Source organism: Malaclemys terrapin, chromosome 7 (genome assembly GCF_027887155.1).
Source record: "Malaclemys terrapin pileata isolate rMalTer1 chromosome 7, rMalTer1.hap1, whole genome shotgun sequence".
NCBI lineage: Eukaryota > Metazoa > Chordata > Testudines > Emydidae > Malaclemys > Malaclemys terrapin.
In genome coordinates this window covers 31,808,784-31,826,803 of record NC_071511.1, presented here as the reverse complement: position 1 = coordinate 31,826,803, position 18,020 = coordinate 31,808,784, and the positions used below count along the sequence as shown (strand labels likewise).

The 18,020-nt window shown below is 42.9% G+C and overlaps 1 protein-coding gene across 1 annotated transcript in view; it reads left to right on the top strand.

Moving 5' to 3' along the window:
* Positions 1-16,411, top strand: part of POLA2 (DNA polymerase alpha 2, accessory subunit) — a 47,570-nt gene extending 31,159 nt beyond the window's left edge. The window contains exons 14-18 of the mRNA XM_054035594.1: positions 4,796-4,901; positions 7,417-7,523; positions 11,665-11,724; positions 12,651-12,777; positions 15,861-16,411. Coding sequence (XP_053891569.1) covers positions 4,796-4,901; positions 7,417-7,523; positions 11,665-11,724; positions 12,651-12,777; positions 15,861-16,007 — 547 coding nt within the window. The 3' untranslated portion in view covers positions 16,008-16,411. The remainder of the gene's footprint in view (positions 1-4,795; positions 4,902-7,416; positions 7,524-11,664; positions 11,725-12,650; positions 12,778-15,860) is intronic.
* Positions 16,412-18,020: the final 1,609 nt, after the last annotated feature.

Below are 18,020 nucleotides of genomic sequence, written 5' to 3'. Positions count from 1 at the left end.
TTCCTGCCAGCAGCCTGATTTTTAATGAGCATTTGTATCTCATTGGTGCATCTTCAGCAGTGAGATGCTAATCAATTCATTAAGCAGCTGTACTCCAGACTGACACCAATAAAGCTATCCCTTCAGCTTGGAGGAGATGAGCTCGGCCTGTTGATCTCTCTTCAAATTTGAATAGAGCGGAAGCAGGAAGCATAATGTAAAGTAAACTGCTTTCTTAAATTCAGACCAGCAGCTAAATTACTGGGTTAGTTTGACACACATTTGGTTGTTCCCATCTTGTCTGGAAACATAACTAATCTTCAAGTATCAAAGGGGTAGCCGTGTTAGTCTGGATCTGTAAAAGCAGCAAAGAGTCCTGTGGCATCTTATAGACTAACAGACATATAGGAGCATGAGCTTTCGTGGGTGAATACATGCATCTGAAGAAGTGGGTATTCACCCACGAAAGCTCATGCTCCTATATGTCTGTTAGTCTCTATCAGGTGCCACAGGACTCTTTGCTGCTATAACTAATCTTGACACCAAACAAATTGAAGAACCAGCTAGCTGGTCTTCCAAGTGCCTTTGTAGACAAGGGGGAATAGGGATACAGCCGTCCTCTGTCCTGATTCTAATACTGTCCCCCATTTCATAGGGTGGGCTGCCCTTTTTCTGAAACCGTGTTTCAGAGTCAGCCTATGTAATCAGGTCCCTTGACTCAGTTGTGCTGTAACTTGACCTGCAGTTCCAGTCTGTCCCCAGGAGAGGGTGGTGAACTGGGAGTAAGGAAACCTGGGTCCTATTCCCGGCTCTGCCACTGACTTGCTGTGTGACCATGGGCAAGTCACTTCACCTCTCTGCTTCTGTTTCCTCACCCACTCTCTGGGCTTGGCTTAACACACAAGTTGTACTGCTTAACTGTATCAGTATAGTCAAAGTGGTACAACTCCCCTAGTGTGGATGCAGTTACACCAGTATAAATGTGCTTGTCTATTTATATCTTACTCCTGTACAGGAAGGGGAATAAGCTATACCAGTATAACTATACTCACATTGAGGGGAGCTGGGGGTTAGTAGCTGCTTTTTTTTTTTAAACACACCCCTAATGAAAACAGGTATAGCTGTATGAATTCTGGGTGTAGAGAAGGCCTCTGTCTGTCTTGTCCATTTAGACTGTAAGATCTTTGAAGCAGGGACGATCTTGTTGTGTGTCCGCCCAATGCCTAGCACAGTGGGGCCCTGATCATAGTTGGGGCCTTTAGATGTTGCTGTAATAAATTGTGGTGCTGCCGTCTCTTGACCTCTTTTTCCCTCCTACTTCCCAACCCAGAGACTTTCACATAAGCAGAGTTGTACCTTAAGAGGCTGTAAACTGGAATCCCAAGGCTTAGTCTAAGCTAGAAAAGGTTTGCTGATAGCTGTACTGGTAAACCCTACTAGAGTATACACAGCTTATGCGGGCCAAGGAGTGCTTTTATTGGTATAGCTTATACCAGTTCCCTGAAAAAAATAAGCTATATTGGCAAAAATACTTCCCCCCCCCCCCCCCCCGTGTGAAAAGTTATTAAAAATTACACCCCTAACTGACATTATTGTAACTGCAATAGTTTGTGTAGACTCACTTAAGGCTTTCTATAGCAGTGTAGCTGTATGGTTAAAGATGACTTGTTGTTTGGCCAGTTTACATCTAGTGATGGTACTGCCTTTCTTGTTCCTTCCCCAGCTTCCCACATCCTAGCCCCTGCATTAAACCCAGATGACTTGGGATGGGGGCCTCATAGTATCTGCTGTTGGTTTTCATCCTCTCTGATCTCCCTATCTTGTTCTTGGTGAGGGTGGGGGAAAGAGGAATGGAGAAAACAAAGAACAAACAAGACATTCTTTCCTTGGGGTGGGCGCTGCGCACCACCAGGTTCTTTCATCTGCTGCCAGAGTCTGTCATACACTGGTATCGGGTCAATACCTCCCCTTTTTAAAAAGCACAATACAAATTGTATTTGAATGTGGATTTTGAGAGCGGAATATTTAAGCAGCTACTGACCTGATTCTGTCTGTCATCATTTACTACAAAAGCTGCTTGGTATATTGGGGGTTAATTAAAAAAAAAAATTGCTCAGCTCTTTGCACCTGTGCATATCTTCCAACTGAGCATAGAAATGTCATACAAGAGCGTACCAGTGGCTAATCTAGTCCATTAGCCTCTGATAGCAGCTGTTGCAGGTTGCTTCAGAGGAAGGTGTAATTCCACTCCCAGAATGCATCTACGTGTACTATGGAACGGGGAAGTTTTTCATCCTCTGCTGGTGATCAGGTAATGCAAACTCTTCATGTTTCAGTGTTCTTGTTCTGAATGTTTTTTTTAGATTAACACGGAGAGTGGAATTTGTATAGGGGGTACTACATTAGCAATAGATGTTTCAGGGCATGGCCCAACCTCTGATGGGGTTAGGAAGAAACTTTCCCTGGGGGCAGATTATCCCACATCTACCTACTGCAGTGTTTTTGCACTTTTCTCTGAAACAGCTGGGCACTATTGGAGATGGGATTCTATTCTATATAGGTTCTTATCTTACTTCCCTATCTCACGGGGGTGTTGTGCAGATAAATACATTCAAGACTGAAGCGCTTTGAGATCTACTAATGAAAAGTGCTAAATAAGAACTAGATGGTCTTCCACCCTCATAACTATAGTATCTGAATACCTGCATTAAGTGACATGTCTAAATCTATCATATGTGGTTGTCTCTCCCATCCTTTCCCTAAGGGAAGTATTGTGTGCAGGACACTATTTTGTCTGGGTAGGGTTAGTTTCCATTTTTGTTGTGTGTTTTTTTTTTTTTTTTTAATGTATGCACTGGCCTGGGTGTGTTGGAGAAGGCATCTCAGAGCAGCACACCTTGCACTTGGCACCAAAGATGGAAGTTCTGGATGGCCCTTGATTCCTGGGGCGAATCTGTTCCCACTCTCAGACTGGCCTCTGAGAAAGCTCTGTCTCCTGTGCAGATGAGCTCTACCCTAGAAGTAAAAGGTTCTGAATACTGGGCTACCTGGATCTCTGACCTGAGCCAGTGTGACAATTCATGTGTTCCTGTGTTTGGGAAGGAAGAGATGGGTAAGCATCTGCCAGTGAGCCCTGAAACCAATCAGTAGCCTCCTAAGAGTGTTGTGCGTCACTTCAGTACACAGTAAAGATATTATTTTTCCTCTTCTGTAGCAATGGCAATTAAACCAGTGCCACCAACAGAATTGCAGCTGCCTGTGCAATGGCAACCCAAACACTTTAAAAATCAAAGTTCAGACTTATAACGGGCCATTAAGAACATCAGAACGGCCATACTGGGTCAGACCAAAGGTCCATCTAGCCCAGGATTCTGTCTTCTGACAGTGGCCAATGTTACGTGCCCCAGAGGGAATGAACAGAACAGGTAATCATCAAGTGATCCATCCCCTGTTGCCCTTTCCCATTTGCTTCTATTGAGCTTTCTTGTATCCATCACAGAACTCTCTCATGGCCTCATTATTACATTCATTCAAAGCAATCTGTTGTATCATCTGATGGTTAAAGAACTAACTATAGATCTGGTTCCAAGGTCAGGTTTGTGGCTGCATAGTTGTTTCCAGGAATCATAAGGCAATCTTAACTCTTCACTAGTGAACAGGAGTTTCTCCTTAGTTTACCTATCTTATCTCCTAATGAATGCACAGCAATTAGTGTGATCAGAACTGCTGGGACTTGAAGAGCTCCCTTGTACCTCAGGCTGCAATGCAGCAGGGATAGACTATTTAAACTGGTTTCCTGGTTGTTTGTATTATGGGCCCCAGTCAAGACTGAGCTCCCACTGATGAGCTCTACTTAAACATAGGATATGTTTTCACTGTAAAAAAATGTAGCTAGCTAGCTCAGCTGGGGATTTGGTTAGAGCTCAGGTTCCACTTTCACTTGAACTAGTAACCTACTCACTTTGCAGAGAGGACGCAAGCTAAATCATTGATGTGATTATGGTCCTCCCCCCATTCTCCCTGTCTGCCAGAAGGACAGACAAGTTCTCTCACAGTTCACTGGGAAAGAATCCTAGAGCGGCTCATCTTACAGCAGTACAAAGAACCATGGGACATGCCCCCAGAAATCCTATCAACACTCTCACAAGGTAGTACAGGACCAGTGAGGAGGGTATGGCTTGCAGTTTGACTGTTCACATCAGGCTCAGCTGACACCCCCAAGCTAGGCTAACCCAGGTTCCAATCATCTGGGCTAACTGCAGTGAAGACATACGGTAATACAGTCCCTGATCCAAAGAGCTTACAGTCTACACAAATGAAATGGAAAAAGTGAAGACAACTATCCCCATTTTATAGATGGGTAACTGAGTCACCAATTTAAATCAAAGGCTTACAAGAAACTAGTGACTTTTTTTGGGGTGCACAGCTGGACTCCTTAAGGGGCCTGGCTTTCAGAAAGTGCTGAACATCCTCTTACTGAAAAAAATCAGGCCCCTTTAAGGTGTTTCAGATTGGGGCAGCCAAAAATCATTAGTCACTTCTGAAAGTCTTGGCCTCATACTTGCCCCAAGCTCACACAGGGAGCCTGTAACAGACTTGGGTATTGTACTCACAAAACTTGGGTTCTTGTCCAGATCAACTTTTTGGAAGATCTGATCCATTATTGCAATTTCCTATGTAATGAATTTCAAAGGCTTTCCACAGTAAGAGGTGGAGGACTCTAAACTCGTTGTATTAATGTGCTTGGTTTGTCAAGTATTGGGTTTTTAGGTTCCTGGTCTCCCTCTTAGAATGCTTCTCTTTCCTCTGCCAACAGTGCTGGTTCCCAGCTCGTGTTTGTACCATCGCTGAGAGATGTGCACCATGACTTCATATATCCTCAGCCGCCTTTCAGCTATGAGCTGTCTAAAGATGACAAACAGGTAACTTCCTATAGCTAACCACCTAATTTGTTTACTTTTCCTTTGAGTAGCTCACTTAACAGAGAGAGAAAGTGACTGACAGGTTGTTTGCTGGACTGGCAGGTCAGGAGCCTGAAAGAAGTCTCATATTTCAACCCAAACAGGAAAATGGCTAAGAGCAAAGTGGATTTGATCAGTTGCTACACAGCCTGTTTAATCAAAGTTTAAAACTAGAAATCCTTTGGATTCCTTATAATGTATCCTTGGCACAAGCCAAGATTTCCAAAAGGAACTACGTTTTTTTGTGTGCCCAACCTGAAACATTTCCCCCACTTCTGATATATTGTCCCTCTGCTGAACAATAGCAGATGTCGGTGGCCTTGGAAGTCTGCTTCCCAGTGGAAGAGAAATCAGTGACTTCTAGTCCAGGTATTTATTTACACACGTCCACCAGTCCTGACATAAGATGGTTAAACAGCATGCATTGCAATTCCTTCTTTCAGGAAACTCAGCCCACCACCAATCCCTGGTTCCCAGGGAGTAACTAATTGACTCTTAAGCAGAGTCCAAGGCAGAGAGCAAACTCTCTTGCAGCTCCCTTTCACCCAAAGCTGATGCTCTCAAAAAAACCAAACCTAAACAAAAACCACTTGTATAACCCAAAACATAATGCTTCTCTCAAAGTGTCAAAACTTCTTCATACTGGGAAGACTATGCAACAGCGCCACCTGGAAGTACAGTGCTCTCACACTCTGAAAATCTGGTCACTTTTGGGAAAAAAATCTTGCTCGGTTTTATTTTTTTCTCTTTTCTCCATAGAGTGTGATCACTCATAGTGCTGAGCCTTGGTGGGATCTCACCCTGGCCTGGGTGCTAAAAAGCTGGTCATTTCACTCATTCCATGGCCTGGTACAATCAATGTGCAGCAAAAATGAAAGATTTAAGCCTGTTGGGGAAAGGTGCACAGAACAATTGAAAGTCCAGAATAGAAATTCATAGACGCTGGAAATGGGAAAAGCTTTATCAGATCGTTTGTCCTCTTGTAAATGCAGAGCTGAAACTTTAGTCAGAGACCAAGCTGAAAACAGAATTCAGGCTATGCTGGCTCCTTGCCCTGTATCTGAGACCCTGCACCATGTGGCTTTAACACTCAGATACCCCATGAGGAAATGAGTGGGAAATGAAATACAGGGTGAAAAACTATCTCTGTGCTTGTTGCCAGGAAATCCATATCACTTAACTTTGTGTGACTGGGGAAGTGGGGAATTGTGACATCAAGCATACAGCTGTGAAGCTGCAATGAGCTGTATGTTAGTCATGCTGCTTTACTGAGAATGTTTCCACTTAAGGCTTGTCTATATGGGAAAATTATTGCACAATAAGATAGGGTGTGAATTTAAACCACAATAGCTATTGTAGGATAGCTCCCTGTATGGGCACTCCTATTCCGGGCTATGAGTGCCATTTTTTTTTTTTTTTTTTTTTTTATTATTTAGTGCAATCCATTTTTAAAATTGAATTAAGCTAAATTGGAAAAAGGCACTCTTGTCTTGGAATAGGAGTGCCCATACAGGGAGCTTTTCTACAGGGGCTAGTCTGGTAATTTCTCCTTTGTAAACGAGACCATAAAGAGGTAAGATCCTCTGAGGTGTATCCATAGGCACGGTTATCGCTTGATTAAGCCCTGTGACAATCACGAAAGATTTAGAAAAGTTTCCCAGTGGAAGAGGTTGTTGCTTTCATAAAATGAAACTACTATTCTTCCCCTTTGAATTCCCCAAACACCTCCATCTATTCAGTCCAAAGAAAGAAGCAGCCTGTTAAGTTAAAAAGCGTCTTGAATAGTGCCTTTCACAACCCATCCTCACTAAACTTCTTTTGTAGGTTTAACATGGTCTTGCCTCATGTGGTGTCACACCCCGCCACTGCCTCGGTTTTCCTCCTTCCCCAGTCAAACTGTCACAACTGGTGCTTCTGAAGTACGCTTACCCTTCTGGGTTCTGGTTTATTAACATAAAATAACAGTTCAACTCTAAGCCAGAATCTCCCAGCGTTCTCCTGTGGGGCTCCAGTGTGCCCCTTCTCTGCTCCTAATCTCCTCTTAAGAAGTTTTCTCCGGCCCGTCACTGCAGGTAGCTCCAGCCAGATCTTTCCCTCTGGCTGGTATGGAAAGCCTCTTCCTCAGTCCTCCCTGACCCTGGCTCTCCTTTGGTTCTCTTTATTCTTTGAGCAGAGGAGTTCTGCCAGACCCATTCCCCCAGACTCTGGAGAGACCTCTCATGGGTCTTTCCTAGCCCTTGATCTCCCCCTCCCTGATGGAACATTCCCCCTAACCAGCTACTAGCATGTGATGCCTGGTCACCTGACCTAACCATGGGCCCAAACCCAAAATCATCACCTGGAACTGGATGACAGATGGGGCCCAACTCCCCTGAAAGGGCCAGCTCACCCTGTTCATGCACCCATTCATCAAGCTGGAGGATGTTGGTAACAGCTGAATCCAAAGTGCACTTTGCCCTTTCTTTTCTCATTTCAGCGAGTACACTTTGTGTCTGACCCCTGCACTCTGGCAATAAATGGAGTAATTTTTGGCCTGACTTCCACAGACCTGCTCTTCCATATGAGTGCTGAAGAGATTAGCAGGTATGTCACAGCTTGTTCTAAGCTCAAACTTTAGGATAAACAGTTCCTTGGAAAAGTCCTTCGTAGTTTAAACAGAGACCAGCTGTGGGGCCCAATGCTCGTATAATTTTGATTGAAAACATTTGGTCACCTCTACCAGGCCATAACACAGCGGAAGCTTGCGGAGAAAATGAAGTACACTGGGTTAAAGGGATGTTGAGTTGAAAGTCATAGGTCAGCAGCAGCTGGTGACAGTTGGTGTAGCCCTATTGAAATCAATGCAGACTTACACTGATTTACACTACCTGTGGGTCAGGGCCTATATCTGAAAGATGATGATTCACATTTAAGCCAAAAGACTCTTTTAAAAAAAACAATTAGTTTGTTTTGTTAACACTTACATATTTTGTTTAATTTCTAGCACTTTACTCAGCAGCCAGTTAAAATAGGGCTGCATTTTATTGTGTAGTCCCTTTATTTGTTACACTTCTGGGTTCTCCTGCATAGTAATGCAGTAATTGCATGCAAGGGAATCAAGATCTGAGTAACACTCATTGATGTGCTAGTGATGCTGATCAGCTGCTTTGCCTGTCTGTGAAATAAGCCTCTCTGCAAGGTATAATCCTTAATTCCTGTTTGCAAAGCCCTTTGATCTTCAGTGGAAGATTGTGTCTGCTCTGGGTTTGAAGTGATGCAGCTGCACCTGTGCTTAGGGCACTGGGACTTGGGAGACCTGGCTTCTGTTCCTAGCTCTGCCCCTGACCTGCTTTGTGACCTCAGGCAGGTCACTTCCCCTTTCTGTGCTTCTGTTTCTCCTCCCACCCTATAGTTTTCAATTCTAAGCTCTTTGGGGCCTGGACTGACTCTCTGTGTCTGGACCAACTATCCACCACAACAAGAGCCTGGCCTCTTGGCTCTACTGTACTACAAAGACTAATAATGTATCTGTGATTAAAATCCCAGGGTAGACAAAGCCTAAACTGATTTGTGTCCTTTTTATTCTGTGTCCGTGATGTTGCATGCAGTCCCCTGTGTGTGGTTATGACTGACCAGAGGGATAGCTCAGTGGTTTGAGCATTGGCCTGCTAAACCCAGGGTTGTGAGTTCAATCCTTGAGGGGGCCACTTAAGGATCTGGGGAAAAATCAGTACTTGGTCCTGCTAGTGATGGTAGGGGGCTGGACTCAATGACCTTTCAGGGTCCCTTCCAGTTCTAGGAGATAGGATATACCTCTCATGGTATTTTGCTGCAATACAGTTGTTCTGGGGGGCAAATGTTATTGGCTGTAGCAAGGCATTTTTGTTTGGACTTGGTGGTTGAACTCCTATGATATACAATGGAGGGGAAGGAACATTTGAAGGGATTCACATGTTAAATGTGTGTTGTGTGCTTGCTGGCCAGGGCTATTCACATGCTGGGGTCATAGAAGCAAAATGCTTGACTCTGTCCTCTGTGGAGTTCCAGGTCTCTTGCACAATTCAGTGTTTTTTCTTTCTCCCCTGTTAATCTCCCACAATATTGCTTGTCTGGGTGTTGAAAAGAGACAGCCAGAAGGAATGTGTGTATAGGGGCCAATGTTTACTTCCCCATGTAGGTAACAAGGAAGCTGGGAGTTGGTGCCTTCTAGGATGACATTAGGCATTCCATGCTGCCGCACTTTTAAATAGGACAATGGCTCTAGCAACTGTAGGGTATGCCTACACTGCAGCTGGGACTCCCAACCCAGGTAGAAAGACTCACACTAGTGGAGCTAGAGCTAGTGCACTAAAAATAACAATGTGGATGTTTTGACTTGGGCTGTCGAGCCCACCCGACCCCCTAGCTTCAGAGCCTGAACCACTATGTCCATGTATCTGTTTTTAGCGCTCTAGCTTGAGCTCTGCTACTGGTAGCTCAAGCCTCGCTAGTGCAAGTCTGCCTACCCAGGGTGGCTCACTCCTACCTGCAGTGTAGACCTTCCTCAGAGGCCTTATCTATGCGCTGCCTGGTACCAGTTTAGTTAAGCTAGTGCAAACCATTGTTTGAATACTTATTTTAAAAGCAGCTTATTTTGATATAGTAATTCCTAGCTCTTATATGGTGCTTTGCATTAGCAGACCTCAAAGCACATTACAAAGTATTATTATCCCCCATTTACAGATGGAAAAACTGAGGCAGAGAGAAGTGATTTACCCAGGGTCACCCAGCAGGCTCGTGACCAAGTTAGGAATAAAGCTGAGGTCTTTTAAGCCCTAGTCCAGCGCTTAGGCCACAGTGTCTCCCTAAACTAAAGTGCTTTGTCTCCACTGTGTTTTTACAGCAGGATAGCTAACACATATTATTTATCCAATGGTAAAAACATACCTCTTTTTGTCAGTGAAGACATAGCTAAAACAAATTAAGCCTGACTTAAACTTAAGAGAAGTGTGTCCAAACAGTCTTTTGTATCAGTTTGACTAAATGGGTTTAAAAAATTCCTTAAGTTAAACTGGTATGACTGAGCACATAGACAAGCTCTGAGGTACTCAATGCATCCTGTGTGTGTGCACCACATGCATGCACCTCACTGACCATCTTAAATAACTCCACGCTCACGTTGGTGTTTACAAATACTTCTTAGCATTTATCCTTATCTCCCCTACCCCTATAGCCATTGTCTAGTCAAGACCTGCATATTTTCTTCCTGTGAATCATGCCTCATAAATCATTCCCTCCAGCCCTTTCAGCCCTTTGGTTGCTTCTCTCCAAATTCCTGCCAGTTAACTGTTGTCTCGTTGGCTTGGAAACCCAATACAGGGCTCTGGGTTTGTGTAGTAACCAGTCCATAAGGTGATGCCCCTGCAAATGCAACCCCAAAGCACCTTGATCAAATCTAACCTTGAATAGATCACCCATCTCCATTGTCTTGTCTCCCCTGGTTACAAAGTTGCTGAGTATCTTTGTTTTGGGGAGAGAATTTTTGAAAAACTCTGTAGCAAGAGAACCTCTTGGCATAAAGAAGACTTGATCAGAGCTAGTGGGGCACTGGACAGGAGGAGGTCAAAAGACCCGTGTTTTAATCGTGGCTCTACCAATGACCTTGAGCAAATCCCTTTCCCTCTCTATGCCTCCATGTTCAGCTCCCACTCTGTCTATTTAGACTGTAAAGTCTTTGGGGCAGAGGCTGTCTTTTATGCTTACAGGGTACAGTGCTTCGTACACTGGAGCTCCAATCTCTATTGGGGCTTCTAGGAACTACCATAATACAAATCTTAGCAGAACCTTAGAAATTTGGGGCTAAAATAAGCTACTGCAAAACTCCTGCATTGTCCTCAGGGTTATTTTAATTAAGCATGCACTCCCTGTTTCCTTGCAGACTGTTTCATTGGCGTCCTGCCTGCCAAATAAAACTTGGATGGCATTTTCTCTCAAGGCGTTTTTCTCCTAGCTGCAGCATGTTAAGATGTGTTCACAAGTCAAATGTCGTCTGTTTTAAATTAGAGAATTTTATTTTAGTAAGAGTCTGAGGCTCTTAACAGAATGTAAAAACAAAGTCAAACTTGTTGTGTTACCTGGTTGAAAGACTATTATTATTTTGTACTAGGGTAATACCTCGAGGGCCCAGCAAAGATCAGGGCCCTGTTTTTTGGGCATTGCACAGAATCTTACTATACGGTCCTGGCCCAGAATAATTTTACAGTCAAAGGCCTGGTCCACACTAACCCCCCACTTCGAACTAAGGTACGCAATTTAGCTGAATTAGGAGTACCTTAGTTGGAACTTACGCGGCAGGCAGGCTCCCCGTCGATGCTGCATAGTACCGGTGTCGTCCGGGATCGATTTATCGCATCTAGACAAGACGCGATAAATCTATTCCAGAAGATCGATTGCCTACCACCAGACCCGGAGGTAAGTGTAGACCTACCCTAAGAAGACAAGACTGACAGAAGGGAAAATTTATCCCTATTTTAAAGATGGTGAACTGAGGCATAGAGAGGCCACGTGACTTCCAAAGGTCACACTAGGAGTTTGTGGTAGAGCTGGGAACTGAACCCAGATGTCCTGAGTTCTAGTCCAGTGCCTTAACCACAAGACTGTCCACTCATTAGAAAATAAAGAAATTACCTTATTCTTAAGAGACATGGTTCTATCCCCTCCCCCTTGGTTTTCATAGCTAAATTTTGGATGTTTCTCTTTAAAACAGCTCTTCCGGTGTCTCAGACAGGTTCACCCGAATCCTTAAGCATGTCCTGACACAGAGGAGGTGAGATCAATTTCTGGATTTAGAGTTCATAACAAAACATTTCCTTGTCTAAAGTGACAGTGCCTGCCACTGATATATTGGGCCTTATACTCTTTTGCCAGCACTTTGTGTAATCACTTACACAAGTGGAGAGTGGTATAAAAGTGCCACCATCCTGACTTGGTAGTGTTTTACACCTGCCCCGCACTGGTGTAGATGACCCCATGAGATTCATATACATTATGGCCAGAAGGGGGGAGGGATAGCTCAGTGGTTTGAGCATTGGCCTGCTAAACTCAGGGTTGTGAGTTCAATCCTTGAGGGGGCCACTTAGGGATCTGGGGAAAAATCAGTACTTGGTCCTGCTAGTGAAGGCAGGGGGCTGGACCTCAATGACCTTTCACAGTCCCTTCCAGTTCTAGGAGACAGGATATCTCTATTTATTTATTTATTAAGGGACCGTTACGATCATCTAGTCTGACCTCCAGCTTAACACAGGCCAAAGAATCTCACCCAATAATTTTTGCTTTGATCCTGTAACTTTGGCGCTAAAGCATATCTTTTTAGAAAGACATCCAGTCTTGACTGAAAGACTATTCCAAGTGATGGAGAATGCTAAGTCCCTACCTAAGTTATTTCAGTGGTTAATTTCTGTCATTGCTGAAAGAATATTTGTAGTCTGAATTTGTCTAGCTTCAGTTTCCAGCCACTGGATTTTGTTCTGCCTGGTGCATGGTAACAGAGAATCAGGCCTTCCGTTTCATTTTTGAACAATTTTCTGCTTCTGTAAACAGAGGCACCTGCTGATAGCATAATGCACAAGCCTTAAGCTGCTGGAGGAGTGGAACTGATACCTGTTCACCTGGCTGACAGCAGGGTGTGTGGGGAGGACAGAGCAAAGATGGCTGTATTTAAGTGTTATCAATAATTAATATTGATCCATGCAGTTATTACCCACTCTACCCTCCCTCGGAAGAGATGAACGTCGATTATGAGAACTTCTATAATTACGTGCCTTTGCCAGTCACCCCGGATGTCCTCGTTGTTCCATCTGAGCTGAGATATTTTGTTAAGGTAAGCTGGGAGCGTGTAAACATTTTGTCTGGGATTTTCAGTGGTGCCTAAGGAGTTAGGTACACACCACTCATTGGAATTCAGTGGGAAGTGGCTGCTTTTGAGACTCCCAGCCTCAGTATAGAACTCAGCCTACGGGAGGAGCAAGATGAGTGGTAGGAATGGGACTCTGCTCTGTTAATGCCATTTCTGTGCTCTCAATATCACAAACATTGGATACAATTTTCAACAGTGCCTAAGATCCATTTTCAGAAGTGACAAAGGTGCCGAAATTGCATTGGTTTTCAGAAGTATCCGGGACACTGAAGTGTCTAAGTCACTTGAAAAATGGGTTTTAAGCACCTAAATTATTTAATTGCTTTTGAAAATTTTACTCAACTAATCTGCATGACTGGACTTCCCCATGTTTCAGATAGTGAAGGCTGGGTCCACGCTGATCTTCCTCTTTCATTTGGTGAGCTAGTTTTTTTCCCATCCCTAGCTGAGAGAAACTATTTATTACTGCAACTCCTTCTCTCATTGTAGGCAAGGGGTTAGATGTCACAGCAGAATCCCTAGTCTTCAGTGTAAATGTTTTTGAGGATGTGGAGTAACTTTTAAGGAGTTACAGTGGGAGCAATGAGAGCCTTGTTGTCTCTTTGCCACTGAAATTAACCTGTAGAGAGCTTAAAGAGCTTAGCAGGATTCTAAAAGGATTAAGGCATTTAGGTGGATAATAGGAATCTCTAGAGTTACTCTAGTAAGGATCAAAACATAACCAAGAGTTTTGGAAGGGATAGTAAACTTCCTGCAGCAGGACATAAAACAATCTCTAACTCCCCTTATGGACAGCTTATACCTTAACTACAGGGTTTCTTTCATCTTTCTCTGAAGCATTTGGTATTTGCACTGTCAGAGATTGGATACTGGGCTAGATGGATACACTGATCTTGATCCAGTCTGGCAATGTCTGTTTCTAGAGCTGTTAAAAGCACAAACTCAGCCTTGTGGTTTGCAGCTGCAGGAGGGCTAAAATTGTCAAAATATCACTGGAATGCAGCAGCCCAGGTAGTATAGTTAGTGGATAGGATCTTGAATCAGGAGCCCTGGGTTCTATTCCTGGCTCTGCTACTGACTCAGTGATCACAGGCAAGTCATTTCCCCCTTTGTTTCATCGCCCATCTTTTATTTAGACTGAGAGCTCTTTGGGGCAGGGACTGTTTCTCGCTACATGTCTCTGCAGCACTCGGCACAATGGGGCCCCACTCTCAGTTGGGGCTTTTACTATTATAATTTATTTATATTTCTGTAGCACCTGAAGAGGTGGAAACTAGGGCTGTTGATTGATCGCAGTTAACTCACGTGATTAACTCAAAAAAATTAATTGCACTTAAAAAAATTAATCGGTTTTAATCACACTGTTAAACAATAAATACCAATTTAATTTTATTAAATATTTTGGATTTTTTCTACATTTTCAAATAGATTGATTTCAATTACAATGCAGTATACAAAGTAGACTGCTCACTTTATATTGGGTTTTTTATTACAAATATTTGCACTGTAAAAATGGCAAACAAAATAAATAGTATTTTTCAATTCACCTCATATGAGTACTGTGGTGCAATCTCTTTATGGTGAAAGTGCAACTTACAAATGTAGATTTTATTATTATTATTATTATTTTTGTTATATAACTGCACTCAAAAACAAAGCAATGTAAAACTTTAGAGCCTACAAGTCTACTCAGTTCTATTTTTTGTTGAGTCAATCACTCAGACAAACAAGTCTGTTTACATTTGCAGGAGATAATGCTGCCTGCTTCTTGTTTACAATGTCACCTGAAAGTAAGAACAGGCATTCACATGGCACTGTTGTAGCTGGCATCACAAGATATTTATGTGCCAGATGCACTAAAGATTCATATGTCCCTTCATGCTTCAGCCACCATTCCAGAGGACATGCTTCCATGCTGATGATGATCATTAAAAAAATAATGCATTAATTAAATTTGGTGCTGAACTTCTTGGGGGAGAATTGTAGGTCTCCTGTTTTACCCGCATTCTGCCATATATTTCATGTTATAGCAGTCTTGGATGATAACGCAGCACATGTTGTTCGTTTAAGAACACTTTCACTGCAGATTTGACAAAACACAAAAAAGGTATCAATGTGAGATTTCTAAAGATAGCTACAGCACTTGACCCAAGGTTTAAGAATCTGAAGTGCCTTCCAAAATCTGAGAGGGACGAAGTGTGGAGCATGCTTTCAGAACTCTTAAAAGAGCAACACCGTGATGCAGAAACTACAGAACCTAAACCCCCAAAAAAGAAAATCAACCTTCTGCTGGTGGCATTTGACTCAGATGATAACAATGAACTTGCATCGGTCCATAGTACTTTGGATGGTTATTGAGCAGAACCCACTATCAGCATGGAAGCATGTCCTCTGGAATGGTGACTGAAGCATGAAGGGACATATGAATCTTTAGTGCATCTGGCACATAAATATCTTGCAATGCCAACTACAGTGCCATGTGAATGCCTGTTCTTACTTTCAGGTGACATTGTAAACAAGAAGCAGGCGGCATTATCTCCTGCAAATGTAAACAGACTTGTTTGTCTGAGTGATTGACTCAACAAAAAGTAGAACTGAGTGGACTTGTGGGCTCTAAAGTTTGACGTTGTTTTATTTTTGAATGCAGTTATTTTTTTTGTACATAATTCTACATTTGTAAGTTCAACTTTCATGATAAAGAGGTTACAGTACTTAGGTTAATTAAAAATACTATTTTATTTTTTACAGTGCAACTATTTGTAATCAAAAATAAATATAAAGTGAGCACTGTGTGCTTTGTAATTGAAATCAGTATATTTGAAAATATAGAAAATATCCCAAACTATTTAAATAAATGGTATCCTATTATTGTTTAACAATGCAATGAATCATGCAATTAATCATGATTAATTTGTTTAATCGCTTGACAGCCCTAGTGGAAACCATTTCAAACAAACCAATAGCTTTGAAACCTGCTGTGGTTGTTTGTGCCTGAATTCTTACCTGCTCTATAGTCATTTTAATATGCGCTCCCTATCTATCCACAGGACATCTTAGGCTGTGTGTGTGTGAACCCAGGACGACTCACCAAAGGCCAGGTTGGGGGGACCTACAGCCGTCTGTACATACAGAGGCAGGATACAGAGGAAGAACGAAAGAGTCCCTGCATTGCTGCCCAAGTTGTCAAAATCTAAACAGACTCTCTGCACCCTACCCTTAAAACAGAGATGCTGGCCTTGAGTTCAGTAGGGGTTCAAATCCAGCCTGGTTGGACATCTGTTAGATTTGGTCAAAAGATGCAAGGATGATCTGGCAAAGGGGCTCTGAGAGCCATGTAATACCTTTCCTTCTCTCAGGACTGCTGCTTTCGAGAATCTTTTGCATAGATTTTTTTTTGTCGCAAATCAGACATTGTATTAGAGTGTTTTAAGGCTCTTTGGCCTGTTACAATCAGGAATGCAAACCTTGTCAATGCACATGTGTACCGAGAGCCCTGACTTGGATCAGCTTGTTTTCTATTGTAATTTGCCAAGGGGAAAGTTGTCAGCTCATCGAAGTGAACTGCAATTGAAAATACACCCTGAGTTTTCTAAAAGTTCATGCTTTCAGCTCTCTTTCCAGGCTGTCCCTTTAGTTTCGTCAGTATCAGCAGAGGCTTCTGCTCAAGGTGAGCTGGATGTTCTATTTTCGGATCCTGCTGTTGATCATGCTCGGTTTTTGTCTATCTTATTAGATAATATGGCCCTCAGCACCAGAGTGCATCATAGTCATCTCCCCATTTCACAAATAGGGAATTGAAACACAGGGTAGATTGTGATTTACCCAAGTTCACACAGCACGTAGCAGAGCCAGGAAGAGAACCCAGTTCATCTGAATCTCATTCCATTCCCTTATCCATTATATCACTCTGCCTCTCTTAGGTAATATCCACACTTCCTGGACCTCTGCTTGGAACCAAGCAGAATGATCTGTTTCAATCTCTGGCATCATAAAATTTCAGCAAACGAAAATTAAATTGATCCCCACTGAGCTGGGAAAGTACATTACACCCAGGCTCTCTCTCCTCGGATAGCCGTGTGGGGTCCATCATATTTTATGTAAGGTATGCATTGCCGCAGCATTGCTAGGCCTGTCCGACTTGGAAAGGCAGGTGTTACTTGTCCAAACCTGTGGACAATTCTCAGTGTAAAGCAGTCTATTTTTTTTTTTTAAACAGTTTTTGCAATTCTTTCATGCAACTATCAACTGGAGGAATTTAAACTCTGATCATTGCACTGGTTAATTCCAAAGGTCTTTGTTTGGACTTGGATTGCTGTAAACTGGCTTGTGTGGGTGGTTAAATGCCATATGATCTGCATTTCTATTATACGTTAATCAAAATACTGATATCCCATTGGACTGAGACACTTGGATCTTCACTAGGAGGCCTCTGTGCTGGTACTATATAATCTACTATATGTGAATCATTTCAGTCCTACCTCCCATTTATTTTTATTATGTTGCAGAAGCAGCTAGAAGCCCTAGCCAAAATGGGAAACTCATTGCTGTGTTCGGACCCATAGTGAGAGAGAATCCCTGCCCCAAGGAGCTTGCCGCCTAAACAGACAAGACAAGCAAAGGAAGGGTTACTATTCTCAATGTATAAATGGAGAATCTGAGGCACAGACCAGAGGGGACTTGGCTAAGGTTACACAGGAATTTTCTGGCAGAATAAGGACCCAGATTTTCCTGAGTTTCAGCCGAATGCTTTAACCACATGCTATTCCTTTCTCTTGCTGGAATTATTTTTCCTTGATGCCAAGGTACTGGCACAAATACATGTCTAGCTGTCTGAGCTTCCAAGTGTTGAACATTGTGCGGTCATTCCTCCTAAATCTGGCCTGATTTGGGCCTCTTTCATATGAAAAAACAGGACTCGACTGGTAATAGTGGGCCATATGATCTATGTGTAACTTTTTAAAATCCTATCAATCAGTGTGTGTATATGTGCATGGAGCTCTCTCTCTAACACACACAACAAGCTCCTATTTTACCTCTACTATTAGGAATCTACTAGCAGCTCAGAGTGACTTATAGGCAGCCTCTAATCTTTCCCAATGCTTGGGTTCTGTGTAAACTGTCTCCCTATTCTTTCCCCCGCTTACTCTAGACTGGATCCCCTCCCCCAACACAAGTACAACTCCCAAATGCACAGAGCAGCATGGTTT